Raw genomic sequence first — 18,554 nt, forward strand, 5'->3', positions numbered from 1 at the left:
ACAACCCAGACTGTGGACTTGCCCTCTGGGCACCCCTGTTCTAGAGCTTACAGTTGATCGTATGAATATGTAAAAGAAGTAGTCATAATTAAGGTTATTTCAATTAATTTAAAATGCGATTATAACAGGTTACAATTCTTAAATGTCAAGTCATTATTACTTTCTTTAGGATTAAATTCATAACATTAATTCTGATGAATTCCTTTGTTCTTCTAGATAATACAATGTAATTTTAGATGGATTCTACTGTAATTTATCAGAAATTAATGCCTACCTGATATAGCCAAAATTATAAGGTGTTAATAAATGTTAATGTTGACATCTATTCAATTGGAAAAAATCTCCATTAAAAACATTATTTAATTGCAGCCCTTCATGATGTGATTATATTATGTTCATATACTATTTTGTCTTAAGAAATTGCTATATTGTTAAAGTTATAGCACCTAACTAGTTCTGCTGTTTTAAGCCAGCATTGTTAACATTATCCTAAGAAGCGTTTTACAACTAAGGCTTTCTATTTTTTCATTTAGCAAATTAATTGAAGGTGCAGCACAGTGGAGTTTGCTAATTAAGCAGGGTTTTAACTAAGCACTTACATTATATTAGCTTGGAAATGAGAAAACAACTCTTTATTTAAGATAGATTACCTGCCTGTTCAGAATCTTTAAAAGTAAACAGGAAAAAATATGCACTGCATCATAAGATTGTAGCTATTGCATTAAATACTACGACACATAGCTCTTATAGCTTGTATTTAATTATAGTAAACATTACTTTATTATGAATAGTCATCTTCCACATGGTAGTTTTTGTACCAAAAAAATGCCATGTTGATGTTGATTAGGGATTTAATTTGGTGAAATGATCATCTGACAAAGCATCTGATATTTCAGAGATACTTTGACAAACTTAATTGTGGTTCCTTTATTTAGGGGACTGTCCCTTCAAAGATCTGAGTCCCTGTGTCCCAGTACACCAGGGATTAAGGAGCACTTGAGTAGGTACACTGCAGTCAATGCTCATGGTTAAGCACTTGCTTAAGTGAATTGGATCAAAGCCAGGATGCTCAGTCTTAATTGAATTAATTAATGGAACCTTTGGCCAGGGTAATGTTCACAAAGCAGTGTCTAAAATGTTTCTTTCTGAGACCTGGAAATCACCTTAGAAAGTAATAAATATTCAAATACACCTCCGGTTCCTACATTTGGTTAGCTACAATATTACCTGGGGCCATGACCTATGGGCCAGAAGTGACTAATTATACATCAGCCCATGGCCTTATATGAGAACACCCTTTCCAAAAACTGCATTTATGAGATATATGCTCTTTCAAAGCATGTGTTGCTAATTATTGTAGCCAAAATATACCCATTAATGTATATATGTTAACAAGAGGTTGGTGTAACATTTAAAAAAGCTTTTCATAGAATTAAAAAGCAGGAAGGGACCTCAGAAGACATCTAGTGCAATCCCCCCTGCTCAGGCTCATCCCTGTCTAAACTATTTCTGACAAGCATTTACCTAACCTGTTTCTGAAAACTTTCAAGGATGGGGATTCTATAACCTCCATAATCCATTCCAGTGCTTAACCACCCTCCTAGGTTCTGGACAAGCAGAAAGCCTCTCCCATTCAGTTCAGGGAGACCTGCATCCATGACACAGCCATCTGCAGCCCCCAACATGCCTTCCGGTAGAACAGGAGATGTGTTGGGTGGGGAGGATGATTCTCCCGTGGCTGCAAGGCCACCCAAATGCAGAGAACCTTGCAGCCTAGAGAATTTTCTTCCTATCCTTCCCTCCCACCCTGCACATCTCCCAGTAAACCCCAAGGAGTGCACTGGCCAGGGGCTCTCTTCCTGTGGTAGGACAGGCTGTGGAGGTGTGTGGGGAGGGGGACGTTATTCCAGAGCTTGAATCCCTTCCAGTCCCATACCTATCTTCTGTTTTACTTCTCTGGGTTGAACTGGTAGGGTGTGCACCAGGCTAAGTGGGAACTCCTCCAGGGCATCTGGAGGGTTCCCACCCCAGGAGAATGGCTTCCTTGGCCCTCCCCCCCACCCCAGAGAGGCAGGACAAGGGTCAGGGTCTCCACAGGGTTCCCTGACAGCCTGCGCTTGGCTGGGCTGTCAGGGAGCCAGCCCTGGAGGGATGGAGGGCAAGGTGGAGGACTATCGGATGTCAGGTGTCCTCAGCACCTGAGAGAAGTGTACAACTGTTCAAGTTTAATGTGGGAAGAGAGATCTGTCTGGTTCAAGGAGGTAAAACTGTTTTGCAGAACAGCCAATTTTCTCTTTCGAGAAAGCCCTTGTATATCCTCTTTGTGCTAGGAGTAAGGCTTTTCTCCTGGCACAGATCTAACACCTGTACATGGCCAATAGCTAGTTCCTCATATGCAGCCTAAATTTCTCTTGTTTCAGTTTTAACGGTGCTGTTCTTTCTTCCCCCTGTTTTTATGGAATTGAAAGAAAGCTACTGTCATATGCACCTATAATAAACTAGCTGACCAACAGTGTAAGAACACCAGTGGCGTCTACTGTTTGCATGTGAACCCTGGTAACGTGATATTAGGAATCGGAGCCAGCATTGTACTAGAACAGCATTCCTGATGTAACATAAGATAACTTCAAGCTTAGCAATCTATCATGCTTATTGACTATTAAACTTTTTGTATTTTCTTGTCTCCACGAGTCTTGAGATTCAGGAGATAATTGGCTGGGAGAGAATTTGTTGAATAATTCAGATAGCTTTGTGTCCTCCTTAGCTTAGGAAGGAGACTTGAACCGAGTTTCTGAGTATATTTAGAGGAGGCTAATGTGTGTCCACTGCATGGTGTAGTGTTTCTGGAATGTAGATGTCTTGTTAAATATTTGTTCACCAAAGATTTGTTCAACTTAACGAATGCAGATTTACGGATGTGACCTGTCAGTTGGATGGGATTGTGACTTCCATTTAAACCAGCAGATGAATTCTTAAAGTATATGCTATCAGCTACTCTCAGCAATATAAAAAATATATGAGGGCAATAGTTCTGAGATCCTTGAAATTACAGCACTGAACTCAGAGGTTGGGAAGGGAAGATCCTTGATGGAGCAGGGAAGGAGAGGAGCTACTTTTTAAAGAGTCAACTAAAAAATTTCCTCTTTCTAAAATTGTCAGTAATACTGTTTACCCAGGGTATTGGCATTAAAATATGTCAGTAGGTGGCTAGCTGAAGATTGGTATGTCTCTTCTAAAACTCAAGTAAAACAACATTATGTAATTTAAAAAAAGATTAGGGAGCAGAAATCAAGTTAAGGTATATTTCTATTTTCCACTCTTATTTTCTCTGACTCTTTTTGTTTAGTTGTTTTCCTTTTATTTTTCCCCGGAGGGTGCTATGATTATTATTTGTTCTTTACATTGAGAAATTCTAATCCCACGTGTTCCATTGTTTTTCTCCAAAGAGGCTTGAAGGGTCTTGTAGTACAATGGAGGGTCTTTGGAGGGTGCAAGGAGACACTGATACAGGAGAGGGGTGAGTGAGAAGTTAAATTGTGGTTTTCTGGGACAGAATCAAAACTGTATATATTAGGGAAAGAGCACCTCTGCTCCCATTCAGGCATCCCTGAACATAAGGCTCTGAACATCTCTGTCCTGGACTGACTTCCTATTAGTGCTGCTGCTGCTTATATCAGCCAGAACAAGACTGCAGAAGAAGCAGTGCTTTTTGTTTTGAGCAGCCTGACAAGCTGTCTGAGAAGAGGAAAGAGCTGTGTTTATGACCTTCCTCTAAATCAGCATTTCTCAACCTGAGGGTTGCGACCCAAAAGTGGGTCCCAAGAATATATGAAAGGGTCATAAACAAACTTAAAAATGGATTCTCCTTTTAAGAGAGAAAAGAATGGGATACCGTGGCTTTTCCCTTGCAGGCTGGCAGAGTTCCAGCTGCGAGGGGCTGCTTGGAGCCTCCCATGCCCCACATACACCCCATTGTCCCTCTTACCCACCCCTTCCCCACACACTGGAGAGCTGGAGCCTGGGGGTGGGGGGCAGCAGGCTGGGAGTCTGGGGCGCTGGGTCAAGACTAGATTCAAGTACCAGCCCCAGCCACTGATGTTTACAAATGGATCCTGGTACAAACGAAGTTGAGAACCGCTGGTCTAGGTGCCATTCTTACACTGTCCCTTTCCCCACTCTCATTAGAGGCAGAAGACAAAAGGCAGGAACATGGGGACACAGTACTAGCTTCAGATGAGTTTTGGATGTGGAGCTTAAACCCTGCTTTTTGGGGCACCTTGCCAGTGTGAAGCCTGTACTGTAGGGTTACAGCAGGGGTTGCACTGCCAGGAACCATCTTCCACTAACACCAAGTTTAACTCTGGCATTAGGGTCTTGGCCATAATGGAGAACAGGAACAATAGCACTGAGGGCTTGTTATGCCAGTTAACCTTTGTGGAGGTCCCATATCTGTACCCAGTCTCCCCTGTTGCCTGCCTCCTACCCTACCCAGATATTGGGCATTCTCCATGACCCATCTTCTCCTGTAGTTTTGTGGGTATAACTCCTCACGGGAGCTTAGGGACAGAAGGAGCATATGGTGGCCACACATGACCAGAGCAAATGTGGGTGGAAGATGTGAGGTAAACACATGAGTGAGAAAATGGGAAGAAACGTATGTATTGTAGTTGGGATTAACTATGAAGCAGAAAGAATCTCCCTTCTAAATTGCTAGCCTGGAACCCTTGACCTCATTCTTTCCTCTTTTAAGGATAGCACTTGATAGGCTTTCTACAGAAAATGGTACTTATAATTGAGGTCAGAGTTCAAGTTGTGTTTTCAAGTGTGATTTGGAAGAATTTAGAAAGTTTGATATACTTTTCATAACTTGGAAGTGTGTCAAGGAGTGTCTTTTGGACGTAGATGTCTGGTTAATATGATGTGGGAGAGGATGACATGCATTCTACAGTTGCCTTAATTAGATTCTGGTGTCTTCCTGGTGCACTATCCCTCCCTGCCAGACTGGCCTGGGACTTTTGACCAAGCAGCAAGGACCAGGCCACAGAATCCTGGAGTGTCCTGGCCAAAGCAGGTTGTATGGTCACCCTATTTCTACACCACGTTATATAGTAGGAAATTGGCAAGTTTATTATTTCCTATTTCAGTAAACTCTATAACAGTTAGTATTACATAATATTTGTTGGAAAAAAGCTCAATATAGACCATTCTGGCAACTAATGTTTAAATGGCTGAGCTTTCGCAACCAACAGTAAATGTGAATTGTAATCACCAAAATACATCCTTAGCATTATACTGGTCTCCAACGAAATGCTGTGGCACTGGTTCAGTAAGCCCAAGGAACAAGGAGTGCATGAAAAATTGTGAATTTGTTGCCTCCTGTATGTTCTATCTTTTTCCAAACACTTCTAAATTGTCTTATTAAAATGATTTATTATGAAACCTAAAGATACAACATAAAAACATACTGACCTATAGCTTGAGTTTGTTCAAATTCTTAGCAGTTACTTTAGAAGTTGTATTAGATCTTTTTTTACCTGTCCAATAGTTTCTAATGCACACAAACATTTTATTTGAAGGTCAAGATACTGATTTCCCCTCTCTCCCTCCCCTCCCCCAAATAGCTACTAGTTGTATTCAATAGATGTTGAAGTCACTTAAAAAAAATCCATATTTGACTCATTTCCTCAGAAGGAAGTTTTCCTCCATAGCACTAGGAGTAACTGTCAGTCTATTGTACAAATGTCAGTCTACCCTAATAATCATCTATGCATCAACCATTTTGCCAAAGCAAAAATAAAATCATTATAATGGAAAACTGTCACAGGATAAATGTTTCCCAACTGGAACATAAATAAAGCCACCCCTCTGCTATGACATTTATCTAACAGTACCAGTTTACTGTTTCATGTTGCTGTTCTGTTTAATTGCTTTGCTTCTTAATTGTAGTAGTATGGAAGCAAAAAGAATATCAAATATTATATAGCCTCTTCAATAATTTTGGTATTTTTAATAATTTGTAATATGGTTATTCTACCTTACAGACATTGTCTGAACACCAGGAGAAAACCATTTGGCAATGTTTTCTGCTTGTGTGCACTGTTTTTTTTTTTTGTGTTTTTTTTTTTTGCAACTTTAGGAATGACAGGCTTACATTTTTATGTGCAGTAGGTTTAATTTCTTCTGTATTTTGGGGGTATTTTGAAGGATAGCTCCAGCTTTCTGTCTTTTTATGAATGGATTCTACCAAGGAGAACTTGTGAAATCTAGTCAATTAAGTTCAAACTAATTTCAGGAGTTACAATGACATTCCAACATTTTTTAAAGTTTTCTCTCCGTTGTATGAAAGATGCAGAACTGTCCATATACAACATCCTGTTAAAAGCACAAATGTGTGTTACTTCTTGCAGTAGCACTTTTTAAAATAAATTGTCTGTATCAAATAATTTTGCTGTTAATCTTAGGTGTAGTTTACATGCTGACTGTCTGTTTTTCAATGGACTCTGACAACAACTTGTTTTTATATAAATATTAATGAGTGTATATGTGCTTGCATTGCTGGCCTCATGTCTCTTCATAAATATAGAATTTTCTTCTCTGTTAGTGTTATCTTTAAAATAGAAATAGTTGCTTTTAAAAAAATCTGTCTCATCATTTTTTGTTGTAGAGTAAAATTCACCCTTTCTTACAAAATGTCAGAATAGGTGGGTTTTGAGCAGGATTTTTCAGGGCAAGGTATCTCTTTCCTTTTCCCCCACCATCCACAAGCAGAATAAAGGTACTGCAGTCTGACGCCTCTGGCTACCATGCTAACTTTGGTGGCATGAGTGCTGCTTTTGTCATCTTCCCTGCACTCCCCATGTGGAGATTTTTGTCACTGTATAATATAATAATAGGTTCAGTAATCCAAAACCTTTCTAAGGCCTGTCCCATCAAAAGGACCAGAGCTCCCTCTGCCATCGCACTGCTTGCATCATCTGTCATGGTAGCAGGGTTAAAGAAGTCTTTGTGTGAGCCCTCTGGGTATTTATAGACATGCTCCAGGGGGCGGGGAGGGTAGGGAGGAGGCACCTGCAGTTGTATGTGTATCGGCATCCCTGTGCTGAAAAATGGCGGCACGGTGCTTTGAACTAAAACTAGTTCAACATGCTTCAGGTTAAAGCACCCCGCCACCATTTCTCAGCATGGGGACACTGATACACACGCCACTGGAGTCTGCTGGAGCACACTAATTACTACGCTCTGGCAGACTCGATTTTAATTGAGTGTACCCCAATGTGCTGTAATTTATAACATGTCAAAGCAGTCGTCCTGCACGTGTATAGGAGCCCTCTGTGACTGACTCTTGTGAAGTGTTGGATTCCTTAAATAGAAACTAGGCCAATGACTGCCTTGGAAATGCCTGTAAATTGAAAGCTAAACATGATCTTCTTTACGCAAAAGGCACTGGAAAAAATATTGTTGAATGCAGATTGCAGAGGTGTTTCAAATGACTGTCTTGACAATGAAGCCTTATGATCTATTCAGGTAGAATAGGCTTTAATACTCTATGCACTTGCAGTTTAGCAGTTAGTAAGTTGTATCAGGAGCTGAGGTATAGGGATCAGACACTTGAAGTAGGAAATTATCAGGATTTTTAGGCACCTACAGATTAGGAATATGTACTCTATATTGAAAGTAATATAAAAGTCCATCAAACAGGTCTTATATTTTCCTGGTAGCATGTGCAGTCCTCCAAAGAACGTTATAAAAAAATCTATAAGCTGTTACTACCTCAGTTTAAGAAGAATATAATTGAGCTGCTGTTCTGCATGCCTTGTCCAAAATGCAGCAACTTGTCTCCTTGTGCATATCATGTGTATATACCATTCTACAATTCTTCTCTGTCCCTTTTATCCAGTTGAGAATGTAGTGCAATTAATGGTGAATTCTAGTGATAAGATTTATGCTTTATGATTATTTTGTGTAGTTTCCCAAATGATTAGAAACTCTCTATTTACTATGTTTATGGTTTTAATCATTTACCATATTTCTGGTTTCAATCAAATTTTCATTGGCATCAGCAGTTTTATGAAGGTGCCTGTATTGAAGCCACAGGAGGTTTTTTTTCTTTGATGAAAGGGAATATGTTGTCTCCTACCTGTGTCGAATAATTCTTCACTTGCAGTCATTTAGTTTAGGGAAAACTGCTTGTTGCACATGAAAGGCTCTGATGGAATTGAAACTCATTCTGGACTTCATTAAACAAATATAGGGACACAAATAAATACTGTAAATTCTGTCATCACAGAACAGTTATAAAAGTGAGCAGTTTAAATGGAAAATGTGCATGTAAATGACAGTTTCAAGGCATAGCCAAGGTATGTAGAAGTTTACTGCTTTTGCACACGTTGAAGTTTAATCTGAAAATACAATTTGAGCATTTTTCTAAAACTTGAATAGATTGCTGTCCTGCTTTTTGAGAAGACAAAATATATACTCCAGTGTTGCTTTTGAGCTAGATATATAAGCAATGTGAAAAATGTATGCTTTATAGTGTGTGTGTAATAAAAGAAAGAGGATTCTGATGGAAGAGCATGAAATTGTCTCTTCAAATAATATATTTACTTGAAGTGTGCAACAGGACATAATAAGTAAGTTGTAATTAGTCTATTTTGAGCAGATGTCAAGCATTATATTTGTACACCTGCACAATACCCTGTAAGGAGTGAAAACTATTTCTTAAGCAGCAAGTATATGTTGAAAAGAATGATCGGAATGGTCTTAATTACTTTTTGGTTTCCGAATTCATGTGTTCTCCTTCCATGTAAACATCCTGTTTTGCCTTTTAATGCACAGAAATTAACAGAGAAGTGGAAGCAAAATGGATCCATGGGAAATTCCACTATGGAAAATAATTTTGAATTGTGCTAAAAATAAATAGTGTGATTTGGAAATGTTCCATTTAGAATAGTTGCTTTAACTGTCATAACAGTAAAAGTACATTAATTTTTAACATACCATGAAATGGAGTTGGAAAATGTTGATTGGGCAGATTCTGCTTGTTAGTATTAAAATAATGCCAGTTAGGTTTGAAATGCTTGGTGCTTTCTTTTGTAAGTCTTCTGTATTAATGGCGAATTAATGCAACAAAACATTTTCATCTAAATATGACATCTTTCCTGATATCTTATAATAACTTTTCATTTTTGAAGCATGTTTGATCTAATTCCTCCATAGGTTTACATGTTTTTTTCACTTTTTTTTATTTTTATTGGGCTGAGTTGAATGAAAATGACTAACCTAATCTGATTTCTTTCATACTTCTCTTTGAAGTCGTGTGATTAAGACAGACATGGAGTTGGAAGTTATGCGCTACACCAATAAAATCTCCAGTGAAGCTCATAAAGAGGTAATGGATCCTTTACTGTTAATAATTTTTGCTCTTCGTGTAACAGTAGTATTCAGAAAATGTTCCCAGCAACTGGAATTGCTTAGTAATAAAATAATGGAAGAGCTGGATAGAAATAGGAAGATAATATCCCTCCCATTATAGCTGTATAATACAACGTACATTGTCCTTGAACTCATTGGCTCACTTGATGTGCAGGTGATGAAGAGTTTTTGGGCAGGAGGCTGAAGGTGACCTGCTTGTAATCTGACTGCACATTCTTTATGTGAAAATAAACTCCCTAGCAGTGGTGAAGGTGGCCATGATGATTTTTCTGACCTCTTCCAATGCTGATTGGTGAGAGCCAGGACTTCTTGGGAGCAGCAAAGCCTGCGCAGCCCAACTGCTTGTAATCTGAGAAAATTTACAGTTATTCCCTGTGATCTTTTTTGAAAGATCAGCTCAGGAAAGGAGTAATCCTTCACTACTGAGGCGGTCTGAGTGGGAAAGGGGAAATGCCTGCCTCTCTTGGTTGAGTGGCAGTCGAGGTCTGGGCTCAGGCCCACTCTTTGACAATAGACAGGGTTTTTATATTATGGACATATAGTGTTGTGGTGTTTGTGATTTTCTTTTTTTTCTCCCTTAAGGAAAGTAGTCAAAGGTGGCTGTTGCATAGGGCAGTGCCAGAATAGGTCTGCCCTTATTGTAGCATCATAGCCTCTGCCTAAACTGCCCTCCTGGGTCACTAGTTATTTTTCAGTTGGAAGTTAAGATTCCCTCCCATTTGCAGCCCGGATCCTCACAAGGTGAGCAGTTCCTTTAGACCTTCTGGGATTAAGTCCACCCTCCCTTCCTCAAGGCTTCATTGTTTGCTGCCCTCAGGTCCTGCTGGGCAGAAGGAACTGGGAAGCAGGAAGCTCTGCTGGGTCTGCGGCAGCCCCTGGCGCTCTCCAGGTCGATTCCTAACCCCAATTCCTGGACTTAAACTCTTATGTCCCTTTTAGCAGAGGTCTCCACAGCCTTCCTTCCTGGCAGGTTTCCCAAGCACGCTGTCATCCTGGCTCATTACAGGGAGGCCTCCCTGTGAGTCCTTGGATATGAGGCCCCATCTCTGAGCTAAGAGCACTTCTTTTTAATAGTCAGGTGGCCACATGACTCCAGACATTTGCCCTGCCCACCTTTCCCAAAGGGACCCTGCCTTGAAACAGGTTACCTGGATATACCTGGATCTTATAGTGGCATATCATCCTATTACACCTACCTTTAAGACAGGCCACTGTTTAAATAATAATAATAGTTTAGGTTGCTTTATTTGTGACTGCTGTTCTCCATTGCTCCTTTTATCCTTTTGCCCTTATTCGTTGTATCCACGTGATCTGTTCTCCTTTTCGAATTGATGGTTTTTCATCTCTTCATGGCTGTGTGCCTTGTAGATGTATGCAAGGGGCTGTTGGTGTAGTATTTAAATGCTAGACAAGAGTCTATTGAAATGGGATTCTATTAGCTTCTGTTTTAAACTGAAATTTAGTCTTGTCCTTGAGGAGTGCAATGTCTCCAAGGCAAGGACTGGCATTTATTATATGTTTATACTAGGGTGTTGGGTATTTGACTGGTCAAAAAGTTCAATCAATTTGACCAACAGCTGACCAGTCAAAATTGCCAAATACAGTTAACTAATATTTTTAGTTTATTTATATTAAAAAGCAGTAATTTATTACATATTGCTGAAATAGGTATTTCACAATTACATTTTTTACAAACAAAAAAAAACCCACAGAAAAAGCACAAGTTTTCCATTAAGAAACGCAACAAAAAACATTAAAAATCATATTTCTGTCAAGGAAAGTACAAAAAAAATATTCACTTGCCAGTCACACTGGTGCAGGGAGCTGCATCACAGTAGGGAGCTCCAATTCTCTGCAGCACACCCTGCACAAGGCCCCTGCACTTTTGACCAGTCAGAAAATATGTAGTCAATTGGTAATGTTTGGCTGATCAATTGACTGTCTAACCCCAGTTTATACAATGCCCTGGCAGAATGGGGCTCTGACTTTTGCCTTCTAGGCACTGCTGCAATATAAATGTTTAAAAGCTGATAATTGTGGAACTAGAGGTTTAAGTTACAGTGTTGGAAATCATAAAGTTCATTTTCTTCCTTTTGCAATCGCCAATAATACTTGTCCCTCAAACATGAAATGAAGGTTCATATCCATAAACTTGCTCAGAGAGCTGTTGTTGAAAAATGCTTTTTTTTTTTTTTACTGATTACACAAAATAATGGCTGTTGTGCCTGTCTGAATAGAGCCTTCATGTTCTTTCTTTCCTTTAACAAGTCTGTACTTTCTGAGATTTTCTTTTCAACTGTCTACAACCTTCATAACAAAGTAAACTGGCAATGAAGAAATCTGCTAAAAATAAATACCTCAGTTTCTCAAAGGAAAAATAGAGCCTTTGAATCTTTGAAATACTCCATACTCACATCAGCAACTTATGGTGTAAATCTAATATTGTCAAATAAAAGAATGGGGTTTTTGGACTATATTTCCATTCACTATTTCATTTTCCTAGTACTCTGCGAAGTTGAAACAGAATGGAAAGCTCTGTTGAACGTAGTAGAGTTTGCTGATTTGAGCATTCACTTTGGCATTCAGATTAGTCATGTCAGTTATACCAGCTGAATTTATTTCATGGCTTGATGTCGTAGCTAGTTATAGTGATCAAGCAGTGGTACCCCGCCCCCCCGTCGAATTGGTGCTTGGACCTGTGCTCTTTAACATATTTATTAATGACTTCGCTGAGGGGGTGGAAAGTTCAATGATTAAACTTATGGATGATACCAAGCTGTGGGGAAACACCAGAGGATAGGGTAAAGATCCTTGACAGACTAGATTTATGGGCTGAACAGAATCAGATGAGGTTTAACAAGGAGAAGTACAGGGTTCTTCCTCTGGGTAGGAAGAACCTTCACTATAACTACACAATGGGTGGCTGGCCCAGCAGCTGAACAGGACCCAGGGGTCACAATAGACCGGAAGATGAACATGAGCCAACAGTGTGATGAGGCTGCCAGAAAGGCAGATAGAAATCTGGAGCTCATCAGCTGTGTTTTACCAGTAGATCCAGGGAGGTGTTTCTCCCACTCCATTTGACATTGGTGAGGCCAGAGCTTGGGTACTGTGTCCAGTTATGGGCACCGCACTTCAAGAAGGATGTGGATAAGCTAGAGAGGGTACAAAGAAGGGCCACCCATATTGTTAGAGGCATGGAGGATAGTCCCTATGAGGAAAGACTCCAGGAACTGGGCCTGTTCAGCCTGAGTAAGAGAAGGCTGAGGGATGACTGGATAGCCACCTACAAGTACGTCAGGGGTGAACATCAGGATCTGGGGGAGTGGCTCTTCAGGAAGGCACCTCAGGGGAGGATGAGGACAAATGGGGATAAGCTAATAGCAGGTAAATTCAGGCTGGACATAAGAAAAAAATTCTTCTCTGAAAGGGTCACCAGAATCTGGAACACACTCCCAGCAGAGGTGGTGCAGTCACCATCCTTGGAGGTGTTCAAGATTTGACTAGACAAGCACCTTGTTGAGCTCATCTGAGCCCAATAACTTCCTGCCCAGACTTGGTAGGGGACTGGACTTGATGATCTTGCAGGTCCCTTCTGGTCCTATGATTCTGTCTTGAGGGGGTCATCTGATCCCAGCAGTCTTTCCTGCCCACGTGCAGGGGGGCTAGACCTGATGATCTGTAAGGTACCTTCCAGCCCCTAACATCTATGAAACTATAAGATCATTGTGAGTTTCATATTTAATCTTAGTATATTAACAGAGGAAAATGCAAATGATATGTGTAATATCTTTTCACTCTGAAAATGTTGAGGCATAAGTATTTATAAGGTAACAATTTGTCATTCTTTCTTACTAAATAAGAAGTATCTTGTGTTAACTCCTACAGGTAATGAAAGCTGTAAAAGTGGGGATGAAAGAGTATGAGATGGAAAGGTAAGTGTTTCTCTTGGTATGTGTTAATAATAAAAGCAACAGTTGAGGCAAAGCAGTAACATTGACTAAATGGTGAATGGGCTTGAAGCATTATTTTATTTTTTGCAAAGAGATATTTGATCAATTTCTGCATCTTGATAGTAGATGATTTTTTTTGGTTGTTTAATACAATATAATTCTGTTCCTCAACTTTATGTAATATACAGAAACTTTACAAAATAGTCATTATTATTGCTTGAAAGCATCCAATAAAGAGGGTTTTATGGGTAAATGTTGCCATTATACCTGTTCTGCTTAGAGGACGACATTAAGGAGCTCATAAAATGTTCAGAACTGCTCGATTACATTTTAACTAAAACTACAAGCCAGCATTACTTGTTCTGTGAATTTCACTATACTTGACCTATGATGAGAGGTGAGCCACTTGGTTGTCCGATGTGTAGTGGACATTATTACATCTTTTAAGGAACAATCTGATGGAGTACAGTGTGTGTTCTTTTGTTTTTGGTAAAAACGTGCACCATGCACTATAATGCGCTATTTCTGTATCTTGACCTTGTTCTAAACCAAAATGAAACTCGTTGCATTAATCCTAACATACTGGATCCAGTGATCATACGAGGTCCCTTCCGGCCCTAATATCTGTAAAATATGACAGTGAAGCTGCAGGTAGAAAGCCAATGTCACTGAAAGAAAAAGTGAATTGAAAATAGGAGGGTTGTAAAGGTGTTACCTTTTGGGCTCTGTATTTCTTTGGCTACTTGTTGCTGAAATGTATGGCCATTTACACAAGAGACTGACTACTGATGATTGAGTAGATTAGTGACATGCCTATACATGCAGGTAATCATATTTTAACTTCTTTATTAAACATTTTGTTCATTATACTTATAGCAGCAATATAACTGTTCCCAAAATTGCTTATTAAATGTTATCTCAGTGTACTTTACCAGTTGTTCTTTGGTGTAATAACTTAGTCTTTTCTTAGTAATTTGTGTGTTTTGAAAGACATTGTTCAGATCCCAGAATTTGTCTTAAATTAGTTTTATTAATTAGGTCTAGGACAATTAGTTGGAGGACAATTATTAGCCACAGTAAGGAACGTCAAATGAAGTTGATATATGTCATGAAAAACTAAGGGCAGGGCATAAGATACCTAAACTTGCTAGAAACATTCAATATAGAAAAACAAAGTTATTTCTAAATAATGGTAGTGTAAAATGATGTCTTAGCTGTGATGGTCCAGAAACTATGCAATGGGCAAGGGTTTCTTAGGGTGATTTATCTTTTATTGGACCATCTATGTAGATGAGGAAAAAGTTGGACGAGCTTTCAAATGCAAGACATTTTCATCAGGGGACTTGACACATCTGGGGGGAGCTTTGGGGGCTGGTTCTGGCCTGTGGGTCAGGGATTGAACATCCTTGCTGTAGAGAAGCTACCCCAGTAATGTCTGCCTTTACTTTTATGATATTGGATCCTGGTACAACTACTTTTTAGAACCTGAGCTTCTCTTGGTGTGTAGAGTATCATTTGTCCTTGTCCCCACTTCCATAACTTACTTTCATAGACAGCACTATTCAAAAAAACAGCAGCAACTTTTTCTGAACCTTTGTGTAAATCAAGTGCAATGTAAATCAAATATAAGGAAACAAGTGAATTTAGAAACAGCCCAACCAGTCACTCAGGTTGCATCCAAATATAGTGTAATAGCTGAAACATGAAAGATCTTTAAAAATGTGTGGAATGACATTGAGACCGTGGGTGTTGGTTTCTTTTAAGCTGTGGATTCTGGGTTTTTTCCCCCTGCTGTTTTCAAGCCAACAGACAGCTTGCACCCTGAGATTTGTTCCATCAGAAATATATACCTCTTACAGCAACATAAAATCATTCTGTGCAGGTTATCAGAAATATCGTCTAAGTAGCTAAACTTTCCTCAGGGAAATAAAGACAGTTACGTCACTGAAGCTTTTCATGTTCCTACTCACCTTTCTTGGGTATTTAACTGTTTCTCTGGAGGCTTTCTGTACTACTTTGCCAAATTCTGCCTTTGTGTATTAGTGCATAGTTCCCATCCTTCAGCTGTGAAAATTGTGCCAAAATGTTTGAAAGCAGAAGTATGATAGTTTGGAAAGCAGCTTCTAAAATCTCTTCTCCATATAACTGTATTGTGCATCATGGGTGCAGGAGTGTCCAGGTATATGTGCGTAAGTTCTACGGCTGCCTTCAAAGCAAATGAAATAGGCAAGACCTCCAGAGGAGTCATGCTGGACCTTTGTTTCATCCCATCTTTAGGACCTTAATGGTTGTCTTTCCTTTGTTGATCCAAGCAAATATACCACCCTTGCCCACCCCAGGACTGGGGAGAGGTGGTGCTTGTGCCATATCATGCAGCAAAAGGTTTTAGAATGCTCTAATTCTCTAGCAAACGTCTCATAAAGTAAGCAGCATAAAGCAAATATGTACCTCTATATCTGTGATTGCAATCTTTTTCTGAGAACTAACTGTAAGCAAGTAAATTACATTATGGAGAACCAAATAACACTTTTTTATTACCAGGGTTGAAAGCTAGATTTGGAAATGCCTTGGAAGTATTTGGTATGATTAAAGTGAACGATGTGTTAAACCTTTGGTGGCATGAGTACTGAGGTCCGACAAAAAATGAGCACCTTTTTTTTTTTTTTTTTAGGTCCAACAAACCTTGCTCCTCTCGTCCTCTGCCTACTCCTTTCCCCCTGCTTCCCTGTTTATTTTTGTTTGCTTTTTTCCCCCTTCCCATTAATAACTAGTTATGTTCACTGAAGATAAAGCTATTTCTGTAGACTAGATTTTAGGTTTGCTCTGGTGTTGCTCAGTTAATATTTGCAGTTATTGAGTATTTTAACTGAAGTAGCCCTTTATGATCCAGGTATACTATAGTCAGTATGTTTTATGCTAAAATAGAACAAATTGTTGCCAGTACAGTACAGTACAGTGTATGAGAAAATACTAAAAGCTCAAGAGTTCAGCCACTCTGTCCAAAAAAATCGGTTAAAATAGCTTATGAGTTCTTAATGATCTATTCTAACACCTTTGGAAATTATGCTAGTGCCTGACCTTTTCTGTGTTTCTGTTCAGAAGTGCCAGCCTCCAGGATATTGCTCTTAATCTGTTTTTGTTAACTTAATATTCTCAAAGTCAAGTGAGGACTAATCTGGGTCTCCTTGGGGTATTTTTCTTCTGTTTTTACTGGAAGGGGCCAAGTCAATATCTTATTTATTTTTAGCCTGTCAATTTGATGTGCTCATAAAATAGTACAAAAATGCACTTTGTAGAAGAGGGAAAGGAGTGAGGAATCAATGTGTTGCAAACTGTGTTGCACAAGCGATTCTGTTAGCTGTTTTCTGTCGCATTCTCTCCTTTCCTTATCTAGCAGTTGTCCTTTTGGCAGGAATTGGTCTGTTCCCTGTTGAAAAATCCCCGGTACATGTGTACATGTATTTCAGTGTACATTTAACCATGATGTACTTACCATTGTTTTGATAACACTTTTTGGGACAGAGTTATCCCTCAGTCCTCATGCCTCTATAGAATATGTCAAATTTATGTGGTTCCCTGCGACCCATCTGTAGATGTAGAGCCCAAGAGAATCATAGAGTTGCTGGGCATTCTCCTGTGTCCTGAACCTCCATTAAGGACTGCATGTGTCCAGTTCCCCATGAAATATTGGGAGACAAGTGTTGAGAAATGCAGGAAAGGTGGCAATTCTACCGTTTTAACCTACAACTGTTAATACAGATTAGGGCCTTAATGACACGGGACTTTTTCCTATATTTGTTCACCCTTTACAGAGAATGTGTTATTAGTGTGAATATTCTGTGTGAATTTACTGAAGTTACTGGAATTATTTTGGATATTTTTCTCATATCTGCAACCACATGTTAAAGAAGCCTTTTGAGAAGCAGCTCTGTGTGGTGGATAGAGCACTAAATTGGCCCTATGGAAACTTGGTTTCTGCTATTGGCTTGCTAGATGACTTGGTGAATTGCAACCTCTATCTCTCTGTGTTTCACTTCAAGATCTGTCTTGTCTAGTTAGAGGAACAGGGCCCCTTATTACTTAGTTTTTATACAAGGCCCAATAAAATTGAGCTGCTGGTTGCTAAAGTAATAATTATTGTGCATGATGAATGCTAGTGATTAAATGTTTTTTAAACATCAATGTTTAGAAGACAAAGAGGATTAAAACACATGTTTTTGTGGCAAAGATGTTTTTGAGAATCAAAACAGCAAGGTGGCCATTACAAAGAATTTTCTTTTCTGTTTTTTTTCAATATTTATAGCATGTTTCTACTCCCCACCCTTCTTCACAGCTTGCAGCTGATTTGAGTTCTTTAACCCATATTCTTTTCAGTGTTGTCCCCGATTCTCCGGCAGAGCTTAGACTCAGAGATGAGTTGCTGTCAGATCTGTCAATGTTAAATTTCACTATCTATGGAGGTCTGTGAGCGCTCTCGTGGATTATGGCTCTCATCTTTCATTTATCTGTCTCGTCTGCTCCAGTGGAACAAACTGAAAATAAAACACACTTTATTTCTCTAGAAAAAAGAAAATAGCCAAAGCCATTTCTGTTTCCTTTGGGTATTTCCTTTTTGCAAAACTCTGATTACTTTAGTTAATCTGGATTTGCTACTTTCCATTTTTAGGAGATTTTATTCTTTCAGTGTTCTGGGAAAATCACATTGCTTGCTGCAGCAGTCCTTCCTTAAAAATATTTTAGTTTTCATGCTAAGTTCAATTTATAGATTTAAAACGGCATCTCCGCTAGTCATGTAATTCCTTGGCATGCTTTATTTACCTGTACGCTAAATAAAAATGGTCATATTAAGTTTATTCACAATAGTGGTAGTACAAGAAAAAATATAATTTCTTGCCAGTGGAGGTACCTGTGAGTTCTGCTGACAATAGCTTCTGATATAGGCACAGATGTTATATTGTTCTGTGTCTCACTGGTCCTATGTATCTTCTGTAGGATTTAATTTTTTTAAACAAATACATAGGTCTCTGTTAATCTTAACTGTTGTGGCAGTCTCCTCTGTTGAAACACCCTCAAAGAATTTCCCCTTCTTAAAAAGTAAATAGTATGCAGAGACTGGAAATGCTTTGCTCCCGAAATTGTAGATGACCTATTTAGTAATATTAAAAAATC

The 18,554-nt window shown here is 39.1% G+C and overlaps 1 protein-coding gene across 1 annotated transcript in view; it reads left to right on the top strand.

The window, feature by feature from the left end:
- The window catches only part of PEPD (peptidase D), a 215,007-nt gene that overhangs the window by 59,290 nt on the left and 137,163 nt on the right, over positions 1 to 18,554 (top strand). The window contains exons 8-9 of the mRNA XM_090063288.1: positions 9,313 to 9,388; positions 13,321 to 13,367. Coding sequence (XP_089919414.1) covers positions 9,313 to 9,388; positions 13,321 to 13,367 — 123 coding nt within the window. The remainder of the gene's footprint in view (positions 1 to 9,312; positions 9,389 to 13,320; positions 13,368 to 18,554) is intronic.

This window comes from Crocodylus siamensis, chromosome 9, assembly GCF_052110815.1.
Source record: "Crocodylus siamensis isolate JL-2025a chromosome 9, ASM5211081v1, whole genome shotgun sequence".
Taxonomy (NCBI): domain Eukaryota; kingdom Metazoa; phylum Chordata; order Crocodylia; family Crocodylidae; genus Crocodylus; species Crocodylus siamensis.